Raw genomic sequence first — 18,386 nt, 5'->3', positions numbered from 1 at the left:
AGGTAAATTTAATTTTTTTACATTTGAAATCTGTATTAATTTTATATAGCCTAGATTAAATAATTCAAAAATAAAATGGAAACCCTATTCGTTTGCGGTGTAGAAATGATAAATACTGCGTAGTACGTTTATACCTCTTGCAAAGTGTACAGGACCACCTATGTTGACCAGGAGTATTACATTTCTTTATCACTCCGTGGTCTTAGGGAAGTAAATTTTGAAAGCTATTGTGAAACTTTTCTACCATAAATTAATATACGTGCTCATTAAGAAAATTACAAGGGTACCTTTCAGAACTTTCAGATGGCGGACACTGGTTAAAGTATATATTTTTATATAATTATATACAAAATATACCTGATAGAAACTCTGCATCAGCCCAACTAAGAGGCTTTACAAAACGAGGTAATTAAATATCTCGAAGAAAAAAAAACGCTAAGTAAGAAATCGTTATCTAAAAATAATCGGCACCATCTTATTCTTTAACGTAAAACACAACACAACAATATCAGTGTTTTTTCAGGCATTTTTCTCTGGGGGACGTACTTACAGTTTTCGGGGAAGGTTGGAGTGGAGCGGATTTGACTTTAATGGAGGGGGGGGGGTGAGACACTGATTAAAGTATGTTCTGTATGCGAATACTATTTTGTTCGGTGTCGTCCCCCCCCCCCCTCCTAAAACAAACTCTGAAGATAATACTACAATGAGCAGCTGAACATAATATAAGAAATGTCTCCTTCATTCGGTATGAAAGAAGTAAACCGAGAAATTTTAAAAGGCCTATAAAGTAAAGTTCCCTTTCAAGTAAAGTAAAGTAAAATAATGTAAAGTTCAAACCTAACGGTCTATGGCGCAAGTGAAGTAGAGTTCACTAGTTTCTGTGGCCTCGGCATATGAAGGGATAGTGTGGTCAGCACTATGCCCAGCCGCCTATACTTTCCCTAACGTAACTTAGGTTCCCATCAGAGTTAGGTGGACTCAGGGATTGTCTTCAGAGCCCGGATTCAACTCCCAAGACTTGCGGGTTAGCAGTCCAGCTCTCTACCGCTAGACTACTCCGTCACATAACAGGCCTATATTATAAGCGAAATTTTCCTAGGATTTCTGAAGTAAAAGATCACTCAGCAGAAGCAATATCAGATCAAGTCAGAGGCGTAGCGGTGGGGGTGGGCGGGAGGACGACATATGTCCCCGGGCGCCGACCTTAGGGGGGGGGGGGGCGCCAAATTGAAAGTTTGAGGGGGTGCAAATGAAAAGTTCGAGGGGGGTGCAAATCGAAAGTTTTAGGGTGGGGGGTGCAAATGAAAAGTTTGAAGGGGGGTGCAAATCGAAAGTTTGTCCCCGGGCGCCGGGAAGGGTCGCTACGCCTCTGGATCAAGTGCTCTATTCCCGTACTGTTAAATAAGAATATGCGAGAAATTTTAGGGTAGATCACACCCGCTTTATTGAATAAGTTTTAATTCGAATGACATCACGCCATATTTAACCATTTTGAACAACGTGATCTCCAGCTGTCAGTAACCGCTTGGTGCTCCGCCAAACCTGGGGTCACTTTCTGCATAGATCTTCCTGGTGTTCATGTTGATGCCTTGTACAACAGATTTAACAGTAACTGCCTTTGCCATTTTGTGGCCCATCTTACGTAGCCCTTCAACAATTACCTGGAGCAAAAATGAATATGAAGTGTAGGTAAATCTAATCTTAAAAGATTTAAAAATATACATATACATGCATATATTATTATTAATAAGATAATATGTATATTACATGCACATATTGGAGCACGCATTATATATATATATATATATATATATATATATATATATATATATATATATATATATATATATATATATGTTACGGTCAAAGCCCGAAGTCGGCCAATGCTAGGATTGGCCGGCCAATCCGCGCATTGGCCAATATCGCCTCCCATAGGTCGGTCAAAGTCCGAAACTTTGCTTCATTTCGGCCTTTGGCCGGCCAATCCGCAGACTGGCCATTGTGGACCAGCCAAAGTCTGAAATAACTCTTGATTTCGGCCTTTGGCCGGCCAGTCCGCGGACTGGCCATGGTGGACCGGCCAAAGTCTTAATTAGAAGATCATGAGCAGATTTTGGTTTTTTTTATGCCGGTAGGATCATGAAATTAAGTCTTTATTGATTATTAATTAAAGTAAATGACAGAAACATTCAAATTTTTTATTGTACTATAGTCTCAATCAATCAATATTATTATTTGTTACAACAAGTTGAACTTTTATGGCATTTAGAATTACATAGCAGCTTGTTATTTTTACACTTGCAGCGATTTGTTGTACACTTGGTTGTGCAATTGCAGCGAGTGTAGCCTTGGCCCCCAGTCAATGATTGTGAAGATGCGATGAAGATGCGATGGTTCGTAGTGATTTTTCCTCAGTGCCAACTGACGACAATAAGAGCAGTTTTTCGTGAAGAATTGAAAACTCACTTCTAGCATACAGTTGTTTTAGAACACCATGATCCGTTCCTAATTTGTAGAAACCGCCCTCGACGCTCATGACAACTGCAATCACGCTTCGGGGATCACCGCGACCTCTGTCAACATCTGGAACACGGATGGTTACATTGTCACCCACTTCACCATCTTTAAATTTTGTATTTGATGTTTTAAGCATCTTAGCACCTTGATTTTGCAAGCCAGTATGAGCTGCTGACCTGTGTTCCATGATGTCTTGTTTGTTGTGACACAATCTGCAGGTAATGTTCCCTCCGTACCCTTCGTCTGCTTCATTGGGTATTCCACAAATAGCATGGACATCGTTGCCACAGGATCCACAAGAATGAGCTGCACTACAATGTTTTTCACAAACTATACAGAATCTATTGGCCACATTATTGTCACGCAACTGGTCTGGACGTTCCGCCACGGCAGCAGATGTGTTAGCTGAGGATGTCGTTGCATTTATGGCAACCTCCATTTCTTGTTCAATGTTCTCAAGATCTTCCTCAGTAACTATTTTATTGAGAGCCTCTCTTGGTAGATTTGAAGTGCTAAGTCCCACTTTTGCTTTGCATCCAAACAAGGCTTCGTATGGTGATTGTTGGATTCCTTGATGAAAAGAACGATTTTTCATAAATTAAATGAATTTGAGACTCTCAGCCCAATGAGCTGATTCATTTGTTTGCATCCATGTCATCATCATGTTTTAAACATCTAGGAACGCGGAAAAGTCTTTTGAACGTTCCGTCTTGTTGCACGTGGTATGTGACGCCGACTGTCTGTGATTTTGTTCTTTGATGATTGTCTCACCTCGTCATCATGGAGGAGGCTGTCACATACAGTTGTAGCCCATATATGGAAACTAACATGAATTTACATTTTTTTCTTTTGACAGCCATTTGCTATGTCTGTCTCATGGTCTGACGGCCCTTTTGATCCATGTCGCCTTGCATATAGAATGCTATACAAACAAGAGCTAAACAATACGTTACTCACAATGAAACCGCACCCAGAATAATTAAAACGCGATCACAACTTAGTCTAGATACAACATTGGCCAGGACATCCCGGCCAATGCGCGCATTGGCTGGCCAATGTACAAAATACGCTGTCAAGTTTAAGTACTTCGGACTTTGGCCAGTACGTCCCGGCCAGTGCGCGCATTGGCCGGCCAATGTACGAAATACGATCTTAGTTCTAAGTTCTTCGGGCTTTGGCCAAGAGAGCCGGCCAATCCGCGCATTGGCCGGCCAATCCGGGGTTTGGCCGCACTTCGGGCTTTGACCGTAACATATATATATATATATATATATACATATGTATGTATGTATGTGTGTTTGTGCGCGCGTGCGTGTGTATGTGAAAGTATTATGTCGTCCCTAAACGTAGGATTAATTTCTTCAAAAACTCGAATACACGCTAATGATATTTATATTTTTTATTACAACACAAAATGTCAAACAATCCCTATTTGAGAAATTTGTGACAACACAAAAGTAATTAAAAAAATAAATTTAAAAAAAAACACTTGTTTTTAGCCTATATTATGCAGACATTATTAAATATTAACTCGTCTTTTTGATCATATCTATAAAACACCAGAATTCATACTATGCTACAATATACACAGGGTTAAAATAACGAAATATTTATGTAGCCTATTACAAAAAATAAATGACACGAAACAATCGTCACTCACGGGACTTAACTCGACCTCGTACTCTAGCTGATTCGGTACCAGCTGATGGTGGAGTCTGGGCCTGTACATCGCCTCCCTCAGTGTATCCCCTAGCCAAATGACGTGTGCTGCCACCTGGTACATGTATATCATATAGTCAGAGCGTGACGTTTAACACATTCACATTTATAAGTTAAGTTCCCCTTTCAGATTTAACTATCCATAAAGTTGAGCCCACATGTTTATTGACCTCGGCATGTAAGAGGATGGTGTGGTCAGCACTATGTCCAGCCGCCTTTACTTTCCAGACATGTCTGGTACCCATCACAGCAGGGTGAAGTTAGGGACTTCATGTAGTCTTGAGAACAGAACGAGATTCGAACTCGATGCATTCGGTATAGAAGTCGAGAGATTTACAAGGCCACCTCATTTATAGCCTGCAACTAACCCCGTGTGACAAAGCCTTTATTTTTTAGCGCAATTTCTATACTGACAATTGCGATTATTAATTCGTTATTTCTGGATGGATGGATGAATGGATGGATGGATGGATGGATGGATGGATGGATGGATGGATGGATGGATGGATGGATGGATGGATGGATGGATGGATGGATGGATGGATGGATGGATGGATGGATGGATGGATGGATGGATGGATGGATGGATGGATGGATGGATGGATGGATGGATGGATGGATGGATGGATGGATGGATGGATGGATGGATGGATGGATGGATGGATGGATGGATGGATGGATGGATGGATGGATGGATGGATGGATGGATGGATGGATGGATGGATGGATGGATGGATGGATGGATGGATGGATGGATGGATGGATGGATGGATGGATGGATGGATGGATGGATGGATGGATGGATGGATGGATGGATGGATGGATGGATGGATGGATGGATGGATGGATGGATGGATGGATGGATGGATGGATGGATGGATGGATGGATGGATGGATGGATGGATGGATGGATGGATGGATGGATGGATGGATGGATGGATGGATGGATGGATGGATGGATGGATGGATGGATGGATGGATGGATGGATGGATGGATGGATGGATGGATGGATGGATGGATGGATGGATGGATGGATGGATGAATGGATGGATGGATGGATGGATAGATGGGTGGATGGGTGGATCGATGGATGGATCGATGGATCGATGGGTGGGTGGATGGGTGGATGGGTGGATGGGTGGATGGGTGGATGGGTGGATGGGTGGATGGGTGGATGGGTGGATGGATGGATGGATGGATGGATGGATGGATGGATGGATGGATGGATGGATGGATGGATGGATGGATGGATGGATGGATGGATGGATGGATGGATGGATGGATGGATGGATGGATGGATGGATGGATGGATGGATGGATGGATGGATGGATGGATGGATGGATGGATGGATGGATGGATGGATGGATGGATGGATGGATGGATGGAAGCAATATCGAGGACTAGTTCCAAAAGTAAATATGTTAAGCAAGTTCCGAGGATGATTGTGGGTCAAAAAAATTCAAGGAATTCCTTTCTGATTTTCCCGGAAAAGCCAAAAATCCTCGAAAAAATGCAGTTTTTGGCCCATATCTCGGCAACCAGACCACTTAGCGACTTGAAACATTTACCAATCGATTTCTGCCATAATTTAGAACAATATTGCCGAAGAAAGTTTTCAAAAATATCCTTTCGTTCGGTCACAAAAAATTTGCTGAATATATGACTTATCTCGATTTAAAATTGTTATGGATAACATAAGTAAATTGCGCTTAAATTGTCGTTTAAGTTTGATAAATAACACTGGCTTGATTCATTACTAAATAGTATCTTAGTTTTGCACTAAATCCTTGAACAATTAGCGTAGAACATAAAACTTCAGCTTATAATTTACTACAAAACGAAAAACAGTGTGTGAATACGTTATGATATAAACTAAAATCCATAGAGTTTAAAAAAAAACCACACTATTTTTAGCAATCTCACCATCTCTCTCTCTTTAAAAAGCGCTAGGTAGTGTATCAGTGATAATTATGTGCATTTTGTCTTCGTCAGCGTTGAAAAATAAGTGAACTTCTCTCCTATATTTGCCACATTATTTTTCGAATCCTCGCAAATGGAGCAAAATTTAAAATGCGCACACATAAATGTGCTCACAAATAGGAATTTGCAAACAGGAAGTTGCGCACATACAAAAATACGCGACTAGAAAATTGCGCACACGAAAAAGGCTCAGAGAAATCTCCGCACATTATCTTTAATTAACTGTGTTAAAGCATTGTTTTTCATTATACCCTTTCCTAGAGGCACCAGCGCTCAAAAACTTTATGTTCTTGTTTTTTTTTTAGTTTCTTTTTAATTAACATAATTAACACGGAACACGATTTCTACAAAGAAATTGAGCTTTTCCTATAATCTGAAAGTTAGACATTGGCCAAGTTGTCTTAACACGTACACTGCTTTAGTGTTTACATTTCTTACCAAAGCTGTTGCCGAAGTGATCCTGGAACCGCCAGCCGCTCCTAGAATTTTGGACACATAATTTTGACGATCTATGAAGATAGTCGGACACATGGACGACACTGGCCGCTTGCCGGGAGCGATGAAGTTCGCTGGTGAGGGTTCGAACCCGAAGTAGTTGGTGACGTTTGGTGTGCTGAAGTCGTCCATCTCGTCGTTAAAGATTATACCAGTTCTCATGCCGCGCACCTGGGATCCGAACCTGATACAATAGGTACATTTTGTAATATTTCTCGTCTAACTCAGCAAAGGAAATATAAATTAACCGGGAGTGATCTCCCCTAAACTTTCTCGAATATTCTTATTTAAAACAACAGGGGATGGGAACTCGGGCTATAGACACGATTTTTAATCCATTTTAAATACTTAAAGTTTTAAAAAAATTCATTTAAAAAAAAACGTTTTAATAACAAGCTTTTATGTAATAATGCACTAAAAAGTAGAAAATAAATTATAGACTTCTATTTTAATAACTAGAAAGAAAAGCGTGGGTCACTTTAGTATCTATTGGATACCTTTACTAATGTTAAGGAAGACACCCACGCTTTTCTTTCTAGTTATTAAAATAGAAGTCTATAATTTATTTTCTACTTTTTCACTCCATCGTTTCGATCTAGACTGACGACTGACGACAGACTGACGAGGAAGTGAGTTAAATAAAAGCTTGTAAAAAAAAATTCATAAAAAACGTTTTAATAACAAGCTTTTATGTAATGATGCACTAAAAAGTAGAAAATAAATTATACTGTATACACTACTATTTAAATTACTATAAAGAAAAGCGTGGGTCACTTTAGTACTTTAGTACCTATTGGATACCTTTACTAATATTTGAAAAGAGACCCACGCTTTTCTTTATAGTAATTTAAATAGTAGTGTATACAGTATAATTTATTTTCTACTTTTTAGTGCATCATTACATAAAAGCTTGTTATTAAAACGTTTTTTATGAATTTTTTTTTCCAGTACTTTACATGTTTTATTTACAATAGTGTTACATGACTAAAAACCATTGCGCGTCTATTGAACGTGATGGCGCAGCTATTAAACCTGATGGCGCAGCTATTGAACGTGATGACGCGTGTGGTGTGGTTGGATAGACATGCCTACTAATTCGGTCCAAATTTTAATTAATTCATAAAAAATTAATTAGGCATCCAATTAAGTCAAATTTAGTTTCAGATTGCATTGTCTTCATGTCTTGACCCACGTGTCAACTTTGAATCGTATCGGTCAAGTAGAACTGTCCGAATTTTCACTCCTGCGTTTCGATCTAGACTGACGACCGACGACAGAGGAAGTGAGTTAAATAAAAGCTTGTAAAAAAAATTCATAAAAAACGTTTTAATAACAAGCTTTTATGTAATAATGCACTAAAAAGTAGAAAATAAACTATAGACTACTATTTAAATAACTATAAAGAAAAGCGTGGGCATAGTTGGACCACGCTGTTCCTTCACATGCCGAGGTCTTTGAAGCAGAAGAACTCTATTTCATCTGCCCCATGTGTCTTGGACATGCACGGGAAATGATGAGGATTCGAGCTCAAGACTTTCAGGTTAGCAGTCGCATACTTTACAATAAGACTAAGCCGTCTCACACAGCGTTTCTTCCAGGCATCTCTCCTTGAAAAAATTTTACCGACCGCCCCCACCCCCCCCCCCCCAACGAAATGAAATTTATATAATTTATATAGAAAATATATACTTTTAACAGTGTCCGCCCCCCCCCTCTCCGAAGAAAGTCTACCGCCCCCCCCCCCCCCCCCCCAAAAAAAATTTCAAGCTGCCCCCCCCCCCCCCGGAGAAAAAAGTCTGAAAGAAACACTGGTCTCACAGTAATACATTACTGTATTATATTATGTACCTGGCATTGATTGTACTTGTAACCGATACAGCGAGGCTCTCATCGTCTATCACTGAGAGGTGGGATGTACCTGTAGTGATCTTTGAGTCGTAGGTTGGGCCGTAGTACTTAACGTCATGGGTCTGCGTGTCGGAGAGTTTACAACGCATTTCCTCAGCATACTCCCTTGACGAGAGGTTTTGAAAAAACTGCACAAGATACGAAATTAAACAATTACCAACGAAAAACATGTTTCACAAAAAAAAATAGATGTAGCGTCAATAAAAATACACTCTTAAGTCTTTTTCGTGACATTTTCTTAAAGGCATTATTTAAACGTACCCACTTTTTTATAAAAAATTACAAAGACACGTTAAATTTGAGTTTTATATTTATATAATTCCATCATGCGAGTCTCACTATTAAACGATGTATTCACATAGAACACAGGCGTATGCAAAAGTGTGAGGTTCCCATTTTTCTCTATTGTATATATGTGATCAGCGAATTGTTAGTGATTGATTTACCGGAGGAGCTAGTTCCTCTCGTGACTTTATATTAGAGTAGGTGATGACAATCATGTTTGCCTTATTACAAAAGTATTTTGTTTAGCTGTTTTCCTATACTTTATCTATATAATATTTATGTGATCCGGCCTAGCCAACACACGCAACAATGGAAGGCACTTTGCCACGAGCGAGGTGAATGAGTAGGTATAGACATAAGTGGGTAAGGACTTCAAATATTAGTCTGGGCTACAGTCAGATAGTAGAGGACAGAGGGAGATGACTCAAAATTAGAAGAAAATCAACTATGGTGTCCTAACGACCCAAATGAAGGTCTCTCTCTCTCTCTTTCTGTATATATATATATATATATATATATATATATATATATATATATATATATATATATATATATATATATATATATATATATATATATATATATATATACAATTTACCTTTGATAAGTTTTGATTCTTACCCCCGGTGAGTTCATGAACATCTCATCACCCATCTCAGTCCTCTTAGCGTAGGCAAATTTAAAAGCCTCGGCAATCCTGTGGTATACCTGGGTCCTCTTGGCATCTGTTTCTACACTCTCGGGTGTCAAGTTGTAGCCTGGGACATAATTTACTGAACAATTAAACCACGTAATTGTAACTTGTTCTATTCTTTATGCGTGGAACTATAGCCTGTAATTTCGTTTAGTGAACTGTGCATATTTTATAATTATAACTAGTAACACAAACACTTTAAAAACATAGATATTTATCAACATCAAGCTTAACAATATAATTTTTATTAACTTATCTTTTATTTAAAATGGATTAAGTATAAAATTGTGGGGCGGAGTGGTCTAGCGATAGAGAGCAGAACTGCTAACCCGTAAGTCTCGTGTTCGAATCCGGTTTCAAGTCAGTAGACCGTCCCTGAGTCCACCCAACTCTGATAGGTACCTAACTCACGTTAGGGAAAGTAAAGGCGGCTGGGCATAGTGCTGACCACACTATCTCTTCAAATGCCGAGGTCACAGAAACAAGTGAACTCTACTTCATTCACTTGCCCCATAGACCGTTAGGTTTGAAAGGGAAACTTTACTTACTTACCTAAGTATAACATTATAGAAATGTTTAAGAATACAATAACATTTTTAAATGTGTATAAAAGTATGTTGGGATATAGTATTTATGGATTTGCTGACCGTTGAGAATATGTAGGATTAAAGCCAAAATTGGGCCGCCACCAGGTGCTGGTACGGTGACAGCTCGTAGTCCATCATTTAACAAGATCTCCACTGGTCTTTTCTCCAGCACCTTGTAGTTCTTGAGGTCATTTCTTGTAATAATCGATCCTGGATAATTGAATACACATATCTTTACAGAGTAGCGAAGGAAATGGCTCCTGTATATATATAGAATCTCTATATTCACCATACATACTTTGACGAAAACACACTCGTATAGATATCTAAAATCAAGCGTTTTTCAAGCTTTTATTTAACTCACTTCCTCTGTCGTCAATCTGTCGTTAGTCTGTCTAGATCAAAACTCCCGAGCGAAATTGCAGGAACTTCTAACTGACAGATACGGTTCGTAGTTGGTAAGTGGGTTAAAACATGAAGACAATGCAACATGGCATTACATTTAACTTAATTGGTTGCCTGATTAGTTTTTTATGAATGAATTTAAATTTCATCCAAATTAGTAGGCTGTCTCATCAAACTATTCCGCGCCATTAGACACGCGTCATCACGTTCAATAGGTGCGCAATGGTTTTTACTCATGCAACTCTAGTGTTAATAAAACATGCAAAGTACTAAAAAAATTCATAAAATAACCTTTTACTAACAAGCTTTTATGTAATAACGCACTAAAAAGTAGAAAATAAATTACAGACTACTATTTAAATAACTATAAAGAAAAGCGTGGGTCTCTTCCTAAATATTAGAAAAGGTATTCGATAGATACTAAAGTGATCCACGCTTTTCTTATTTCACTAGTAGTGTATAATTTATTTTCTACTTTTTTAATGCATTATAAAATAAAAGCGTGTTATTAACACGTTTTTTATGAATTTTTTACAAACTTTTATTTAACTCACTGTCTCTGTCTGTCTATCGACAGTCTGCCAGTCGTCAGTCTGTCTAAATCGAAACGCCCGAGCGAAATTTCCGGCACTTCTAACTAACAGTTTCGTTTTAATGTTGTCATGCGGGTCAAAACATGAAGACAATGCAATAATCTGACATCAAATTTGACTTGATTGGATGCTAAATTAAATTTTTAAGAATTAATTAAAATGTCCCAATTAGGAGGTTGTCTTATCCAACGATTTCGCATATCGTGTTATCATGTTCATTAGGTGCGCAATCTTTTTGAGTCATGCAATTCTATTTAAATTTAAAAAATAATTAAAGTGCTGATTTTTTTTTCATAAAGAACGTTTTAATAACAAGCTTTTATGAGATAATCCACTAAAAAAATAGAAATTAAATGCCTTTCATTAAATATATAATAACACACTATTCTTTAAATAACTATAAAGAAAAGCGTGGGTCTCTTCCTAAATATTAGTAAAAGTTATCCAATAGATAAATATTTAAAGAGTAGTGTATCATTATATATTAACGAAAATCATTTCTACTTTTTTGTCACATAAAAGCTTGTTATAAAATGGTTTTTTTTTTATGAAAAAAAAATTTAAGTAAACATACTATTCAGTAGACAATCAGTTCCGGCCAGGGTTTGCTCTGGCTCGAAAATATACAAGCAGACCCACAATAAATACATTTTTAAATGAGCATTATTGTCCATAGTGCAGATAAACATATTTGTAATTTTTTTTTTAAAACAGAATTGAAAATATCAGAATCTAAGTCATTTTCTTTTCTTTTAATGAAAATATTTTAAATTCTAGATAAGAAGTTCTGGACGAACCTATTTCTTTCAGATCCTCCATTAAGTCATTGGTCAACGACCCATCATACAGAGCCTTCATCCCTTCTTTGGCGATAACTTGAAGTGTTTTAGCTAACTGGGGCCTCTTCATTTTCTCCCCCTTTTTGAATACTTTTTTCGTTGAATTGTTTATAAATACGTCTCTGTGAAAATAAATTGTTCACTATCTGAAGCTGTTTATTTTGACCTCACTTCAACTAGCTTTGTGCTAGGAAATATGTTTGGTGCGAATGAATGTTGGTGCTGGTGTATAATGAAGTGACGGGACTATGACGCGAGATATTCAAGTTATGTTTTAAGTAATAGCCGGTATATGTAATAATTGGAAGTGGTTGGAGCTTTGGATCTAGTCTCTCATTGGTTTTTTTCCGTTCTTGTAGCAACAATAAATACTTTTACTGTTGCATAGTTAAAAATGTGCTTCTACATTCGAATATTCCTTTATTTTTATTTTCCTTCTTTAAATAAAATTTAGTCTATACAGTTAAAACATCCAATATATTATTTTCAACAAAAGTCTGAATCTTTCAGTTCTCCATAATCGCTGAACATACAGATCACATAGCCTCAAAAATGTTGCGGACAGAGAGTGAGAAAAGTACGCACATAGACTTTTATATATTAGGATTTGTACACAACATGTGTGTGCAGCGATGTGTTACGTGGGGAAAAGTATTGTCGATTCCTAATGATTAAAAGTGCTTTATTTTAGAAACTGTAAGCGGCTTAATTGTTTGAGATTTTAATTTTATAGCCTATGTGGTGGAGTTTGGATTTTGCTGTGATGTGCATTGACACTAATTTGGAATAAAATATTCATTTATAACGACGTCATTTATGGACGACGCATTACTTCAGTTAACTGCTCAGTAACTAATGATAGTTATTATCAATAGCATTGGTTCGACCTGTTTAAACTATTATCCTACGTGTTATCAAGATCTATCACATCAGCTTACAACTTTCGTTTGCTATTGCCTTACTTCATTGTTTTTTCTTTTGATAACATTCTCTTAAAGATTTTCAGAACGTTCGCCAATGAATCTTCAACAAGAAAACCATCAGTGGCCATCTTGATTGCGGGTTGAAACAAATCTGACCACGGCAGCCTGCCATACTTTTGATGTGCGTACCAGTAGCCTTTGATTTCACTTGGGACGGCAATGCTGAGCCCACCTTGAGGAAAATAATCGTAAATGGTAAAATTCAAAATATTTTAAATTTATTTCTTAAGGTTTGATGATAAGCTCTCGATCATTACAGTTAACTTGGACTGACAAAAGAGTATTTATCACATTTGTTTTCAAATTGTCCGCAAGAATATAATATAAAAACATTTTTTTTTAAAACCACGAATACAAAAAAATGTGTTAGAAAGTTATGCATTTAAAAATCAGTGATATAAATTTTCCAAATGCCGATAAATTAAAAATACTTGTTTTGCATTAATCAAGGTTGCATTCATATTTTGTAATATCACCCAACATTTGTACATGGGCTTTCCCTGCAGCGAGTAAAATTTTCATTGGCTTTATCTTTAGTGATGAATGCATTTCTCACAATCTGTAGGGCACCTTACCTACTCAAAACTTTTCCAGTAAATATATAATTTAATAAAATTAATACATTTTACACATTTACTTCTGTATACATTTATCATTTACCAAAGAAAAAAAAAAAAAAAAAAGTATTATTGTGTAATTGATTTAAATTAAAAAAGTCACCCAATCTTAGAAAACCGAACAAACGCCCCAGATTCAAGCTTTTTATAATCAAATCTGTTTTGATATCACTGCAAACGGTATACACACGCACGCACACACACACACACACATATATATATATATATATATATATATATATATATATATATATATATATATATATATATATATATATATATATATATATATATATATATATATATATACTCACCAACAAAAGATGCAATTGGGTTTTTAGCAAACATGTCGGCCCTCGCTTTCTCCGGTGCTGTCTCTCTTGCGTCGATCACTGTTGATTTCTGGGACGTTCTGAAACACAAGCTTCAATTGTTGACTCAAACTCTTAGTTTATTTTATTCTACTATTGTCTCCCCTTTAAAGTCGTGATATCTAATTATAATTGTAAGCATAGACGTTATAGTTCTGTAATAAAGGCCTACGTGTTGAAGATGGTCATGAAGAAACCTCCACCAAGTCCCATAGACTGTGGACTTGTGAGACCTGTACATAGCAGAGTAGCTATAGCAGCGTCCACGGCATTGCCATCTTTACGTAGTATATTTCTGTGGGGGAAACAATGGGCATTCAACTTTAGTCTACTGTGGATTGGATAATATTTAAGAGAATGTGTGCATCTAGGAGCGTGTATAGGTTCTTTTAGACGGCCTGTGTGAATATCAAGATGATAAACGAAAAAAAAAAATGTGGGTAGTAACTGTAAGTATTTTGAACTTCGTGAATAACAGCTGACTTGATCTGTAATGGGTATTTAGCTCACGGACAAAATACTCGGGCACTTATTTTAAAATAAACAACATCGACTCAGACAACAAGAGTTGTGTGAGATTAGAGAACATTCTTGAGACAACATGATCGGTAAGTTTAGAGAAGTCGTGTTAGACACAGGGGCGTAGCGAGGGGGGGGGGGCGGGGGGTGCGGACCGCACCGGGTGACACCATTTAGGGGGGTGACACAAAGGCAAAAAGTAGCAAAATATATAGAGAAAAACTTGAGGGGGGTGCAAATTGAAAGTTTGAGGGGGGGTGTAAATCGAAAACTTGAGGGGGGGGGGGGGGTGCAAATCGAAAACTTGAGGGGGGGGGGTGCAAATCGAAAGTTTGAGGGGGGGGGGTGCAAATCGATAACTTGAAAGTTTGTCACCGGGAAGGGTCGCAACGCCTCTGGGGGGTGACACCATTAAGTGCCGCACCGGGTGACACCCGACCTCGCTACGCCACTGGTTAGACAAAAGATGCAGGGTATGGCGAGATAAGCAGGAGTTGAGTAAAACAACACAACTAATGTGAGACACCTGGAGCTGTCTGAGGTGAACCCACATCTTAACACCTACTTGCCGACAGTCGAACACACATCTTAACACCTACTTGTTGAGAGTCGAACACACATCTTAACACCTACGTGCCTGAAGTCGAACACACATCTTAACACCTACTTGTTGAGAGTCGAACACACATCTTAACACCTACTTGTTGAGAGTCGAACACACATCTTAACACCTACGTGCCTGAAGTCGAACACACATCTTAACACCTACTTTCCGGCAGTCGAACACACATCTTAACACCTACTTGCCGACAGTCGAACACACATCTTAACACCTACTTGTTGAGAGTCGAACACACATCTTAACACCTACGTGCCTGAAGTCGAACACACATCTTAACACCTACTTGCCGAGAGTCGAACACACATCTTAACACCTACTTGTTGAGAGTCGAACACACATCTTAACACCTACGTGCCTGAAGTCGAACACACAACTTAACACCTACTTGCCGGCAGTCGAACACACATCTTAACACCTACTTGCCGGCAGTCAAATACACATCTTGACACCTACTTGCCGACAGTCGAACACACATCTTAACACCTACTTGCCGGCAGTCGAACACACATCTTAACACCTACTTGCCGAAGTCGAACCCACATCTTAACACCTACTTGCCGACAGTCGAACACACATCTTAACACCTACTTGCCGGCAGTCGAACACACATCTTAACACCTACTTGCCTACGGTCGAACACTGAAACGAGTCTGCCGCAACCACCGCAGAGCCGTAGCCTCCATCCTTCGCGTAGGAATTACATTTCTTTTCGACTGCTTTAGGGTTGAAATCAGGTAAAAAAGAATTTGCCACAACAGTTCCCAGTAGGGGGAACACTGTAATCAGCAAAACGTGCGGCCTGTTTCAATGTAGAGAAAACTTTTGTATCCAAAACATTTTAGGCTATAAGTCGTACAAGCCAATTATATACTCTAAAGGTTGTCCATAAATGATGTCACACTCGTAGGGGTAAGGGGGGTCCGTAATTTTGTGACGGTGCGTAATGAGGGGGGGGGGGGGGTACAGATGGTGTGGCGTCACACTTTTGCATTATAAAAACGCAATGTTAGAAAAAGAATTTTAGCCTTTATTTCGCGTTTAAAAAAACTGTTTTAATAAATTATAATAGGAATTGATTAAAATACTTTATAATGACAGAGTTCAGACAAGATTTTGGAAAATATCGTATTTTAAGAAAAACTCATCTGCAATTTTCAGGGGGGGGGGGGGGGGGGTTGTAGGCTGAGGTGTGAAGTCATTTTAGGGGGGGGGGATCTTGCTTTTTGTGACGATGTGTGACGGAGGGGGAGGTTAAAATCGTAAAAAAAGCGTGACGTAATTTATGGATGACCCTTTACACCTATTACCTGCAACAAATTTACAAAAGCTTCATAAAAGTATGCTTTAAATAAATGACTATGAAGGTCTTTTAACATTTCACTCAAGTTGATCATTATCTTCTGTTGGTAAAACTTTAATATTTGTAAATAATGGTAACGAAATTTTTAGTTTAATAATTAAACTGACCTTTTAAAATACATACATGACGCGTTTTTGTCTTCTTAAACGTGGGTTTCAGGGTAAAGAGAACGATCTCTAAAATCGGGCGTGATTTATACTTGACAGCGACCCAATTTTCTTATTGAAAAACGATCTATTGACTGCACTTCGCCACGTATACTAATCTCCAACACAATTAAGTAAATCGTTTTATGTGCTACTAGGCATACTGCCTAGGTTTTCAAAAGACATTTGAGATTTGAGTTATTAAATAATTGGTTTATGGCTGTTTGGGTGGGGTTTTTTTCAATTTAAACAAATTAAAACAACATGTATGTGGGTGCATTAGTCTGTTTTGAAAATCTGGTTTATTTTATGTTTGTCGTAACACTTCGCTGTTATGATAAGTTTAAACAGTTTGAGTAATGTTATGTCTAATGCAATGTGCAATGATCGCAAACTTGCAAGGTGATTAGACCTGCGAATGCTTCCTTAAAAGCTTAACTCAAGTATTACACTAATTAACTTTCGCAATTAATTTTCACAATTTCATTATAATTTATAACTTAATTTATAACAAAATACATACTTAAACGAATGCTATACTTGGTGATATTATGTTTTTGTTAAACATAGTATAAAAATAAACCGGGAGTGATCTCCCCAAAACTTTCTCGAATATTCTTATATAAAACAAAATGGTTGGGAACTCGGGATATAGACATGATTTTTAATCCATTTTAAATTTTTTAAAATAGAATAAAAAGCCGATTTTAACATGAGATGGGAAGGGTTGTTTTGAAGTTTTTTTTTCATCTGAGTGATTTTTTTTTTTTTGGTAAAAAAAAAGCTTGCCTTTTAAACATTCAAACGGCCACTTCATTTACACAAAACAAAAGTAAATTGTAAATTAAATTTACTATGTAAGAGCAAATTCGAAGACCTCTAAAAATAATTGTACCAATATATTTAGTTATAAATGTACAGAGGCGTTATTTACTTACATGGTAGTTAAAGTTTGCATCAACTGGGTGAGTACAAGGAGGAGATTTGACTAAAATTACCGTTTGTACTTCGCTAGCCACCAAGTTTTCTAATTGGAACACGTCAGCAATACAACCCCACATAAGCCACCCCAAACAATATCCCATTCCACCCCTATACCACCATCTGCTATGGCAATCAATAACTGTAATAAAATAATAAATAATAATTGTAATAAAACTTGCCGTTTCGACAAGGATTCGCTCTAGCCATTTGTAGCTGTATCTAAATTTTAAAATTAAATACGTAGGTGGGTCAATAAAATTATACACACTGAAATACATTTTTAAAAAAGGCATAAAGCGACGCTTAAAAACAAAATAACAGCATCATTCAATGGTGGCATCATCTAACCTGATCCTAAACATTATACTGCACATACATTAAGCGCATCCCAAAAATAAAATTCAAAGTTATTCTCAAACCAGAAAACAATAAACTTGAAATTTAAATACTCCAATATCCAAGCAAACCTCATTTTTAAAAATGACCTGACCTACGGAAGAGGGGAGGGAGGGGGCTAGGCGAAGTAACCTGGGGCAGAGAAATTTAATTCAGTTGAATGCTAGACTTTTGACCCTACAGAAATGTTGTTTTTTTTTTCGTGTACCGTGAACCCCGCTCATAGTTTAGCTTTAAAATGAAACCAGTATTGTGTTTTATAAACCAGAGGCACAAAAAATGTATTCTGCATCGTACGACCAGATTGGGTGGATAATAAATAAACCAGCAACTTTTTTTATTTAATCGCTGCTCCCTATCTAAA

At 37.5% G+C, this 18,386-nt stretch overlaps 1 protein-coding gene across 3 annotated transcripts; it reads right to left on the bottom strand.

The window, feature by feature from the left end:
- Positions 1-1,461: 1,461 nt before the first annotated feature.
- LOC131939999 (glutathione hydrolase 1 proenzyme) lies at positions 1,462-17,656 on the bottom strand. Of its 3 annotated transcripts, none has more exons than XM_059298531.1 (12): positions 17,581-17,656; positions 15,759-15,935; positions 14,168-14,290; positions 13,939-14,036; positions 12,987-13,179; positions 11,983-12,146; positions 10,248-10,397; positions 9,528-9,664; positions 8,562-8,749; positions 6,657-6,897; positions 4,178-4,291; positions 1,462-1,661 (listed from the first exon to the last, which is right to left on the bottom strand). In XM_059298531.1, the coding sequence occupies exons 1-12, from the start codon at positions 17,598-17,600 to the stop codon at positions 1,515-1,517; spliced, it is 1,752 nt and encodes a 583-aa protein (XP_059154514.1). In that variant the 5' UTR covers positions 17,601-17,656; the 3' UTR covers positions 1,462-1,514. The 3 variants fall into 3 exon arrangements, with proteins under 3 accessions (XP_059154514.1, XP_059154515.1, XP_059154516.1); XM_059298532.1 differs by lacking the exon at positions 17,581-17,656 and adding an exon at positions 16,604-16,647; XM_059298533.1 differs by lacking the exons at positions 15,759-15,935; positions 17,581-17,656 and adding an exon at positions 16,604-16,654.
- Positions 17,657-18,386: the final 730 nt, after the last annotated feature.

Source organism: Physella acuta, unplaced genomic scaffold (genome assembly GCF_028476545.2).
Source record: "Physella acuta isolate Inbredline_101_S28 unplaced genomic scaffold, ASM2847654v3 ptg000307l, whole genome shotgun sequence".
NCBI classification, from domain to species: Eukaryota; Metazoa; Mollusca; class Gastropoda; family Physidae; genus Physella; species Physella acuta.
Note: the sequence above shows the minus strand (reverse complement) of the source record. Positions and strands in the feature narration are given on the sequence as shown.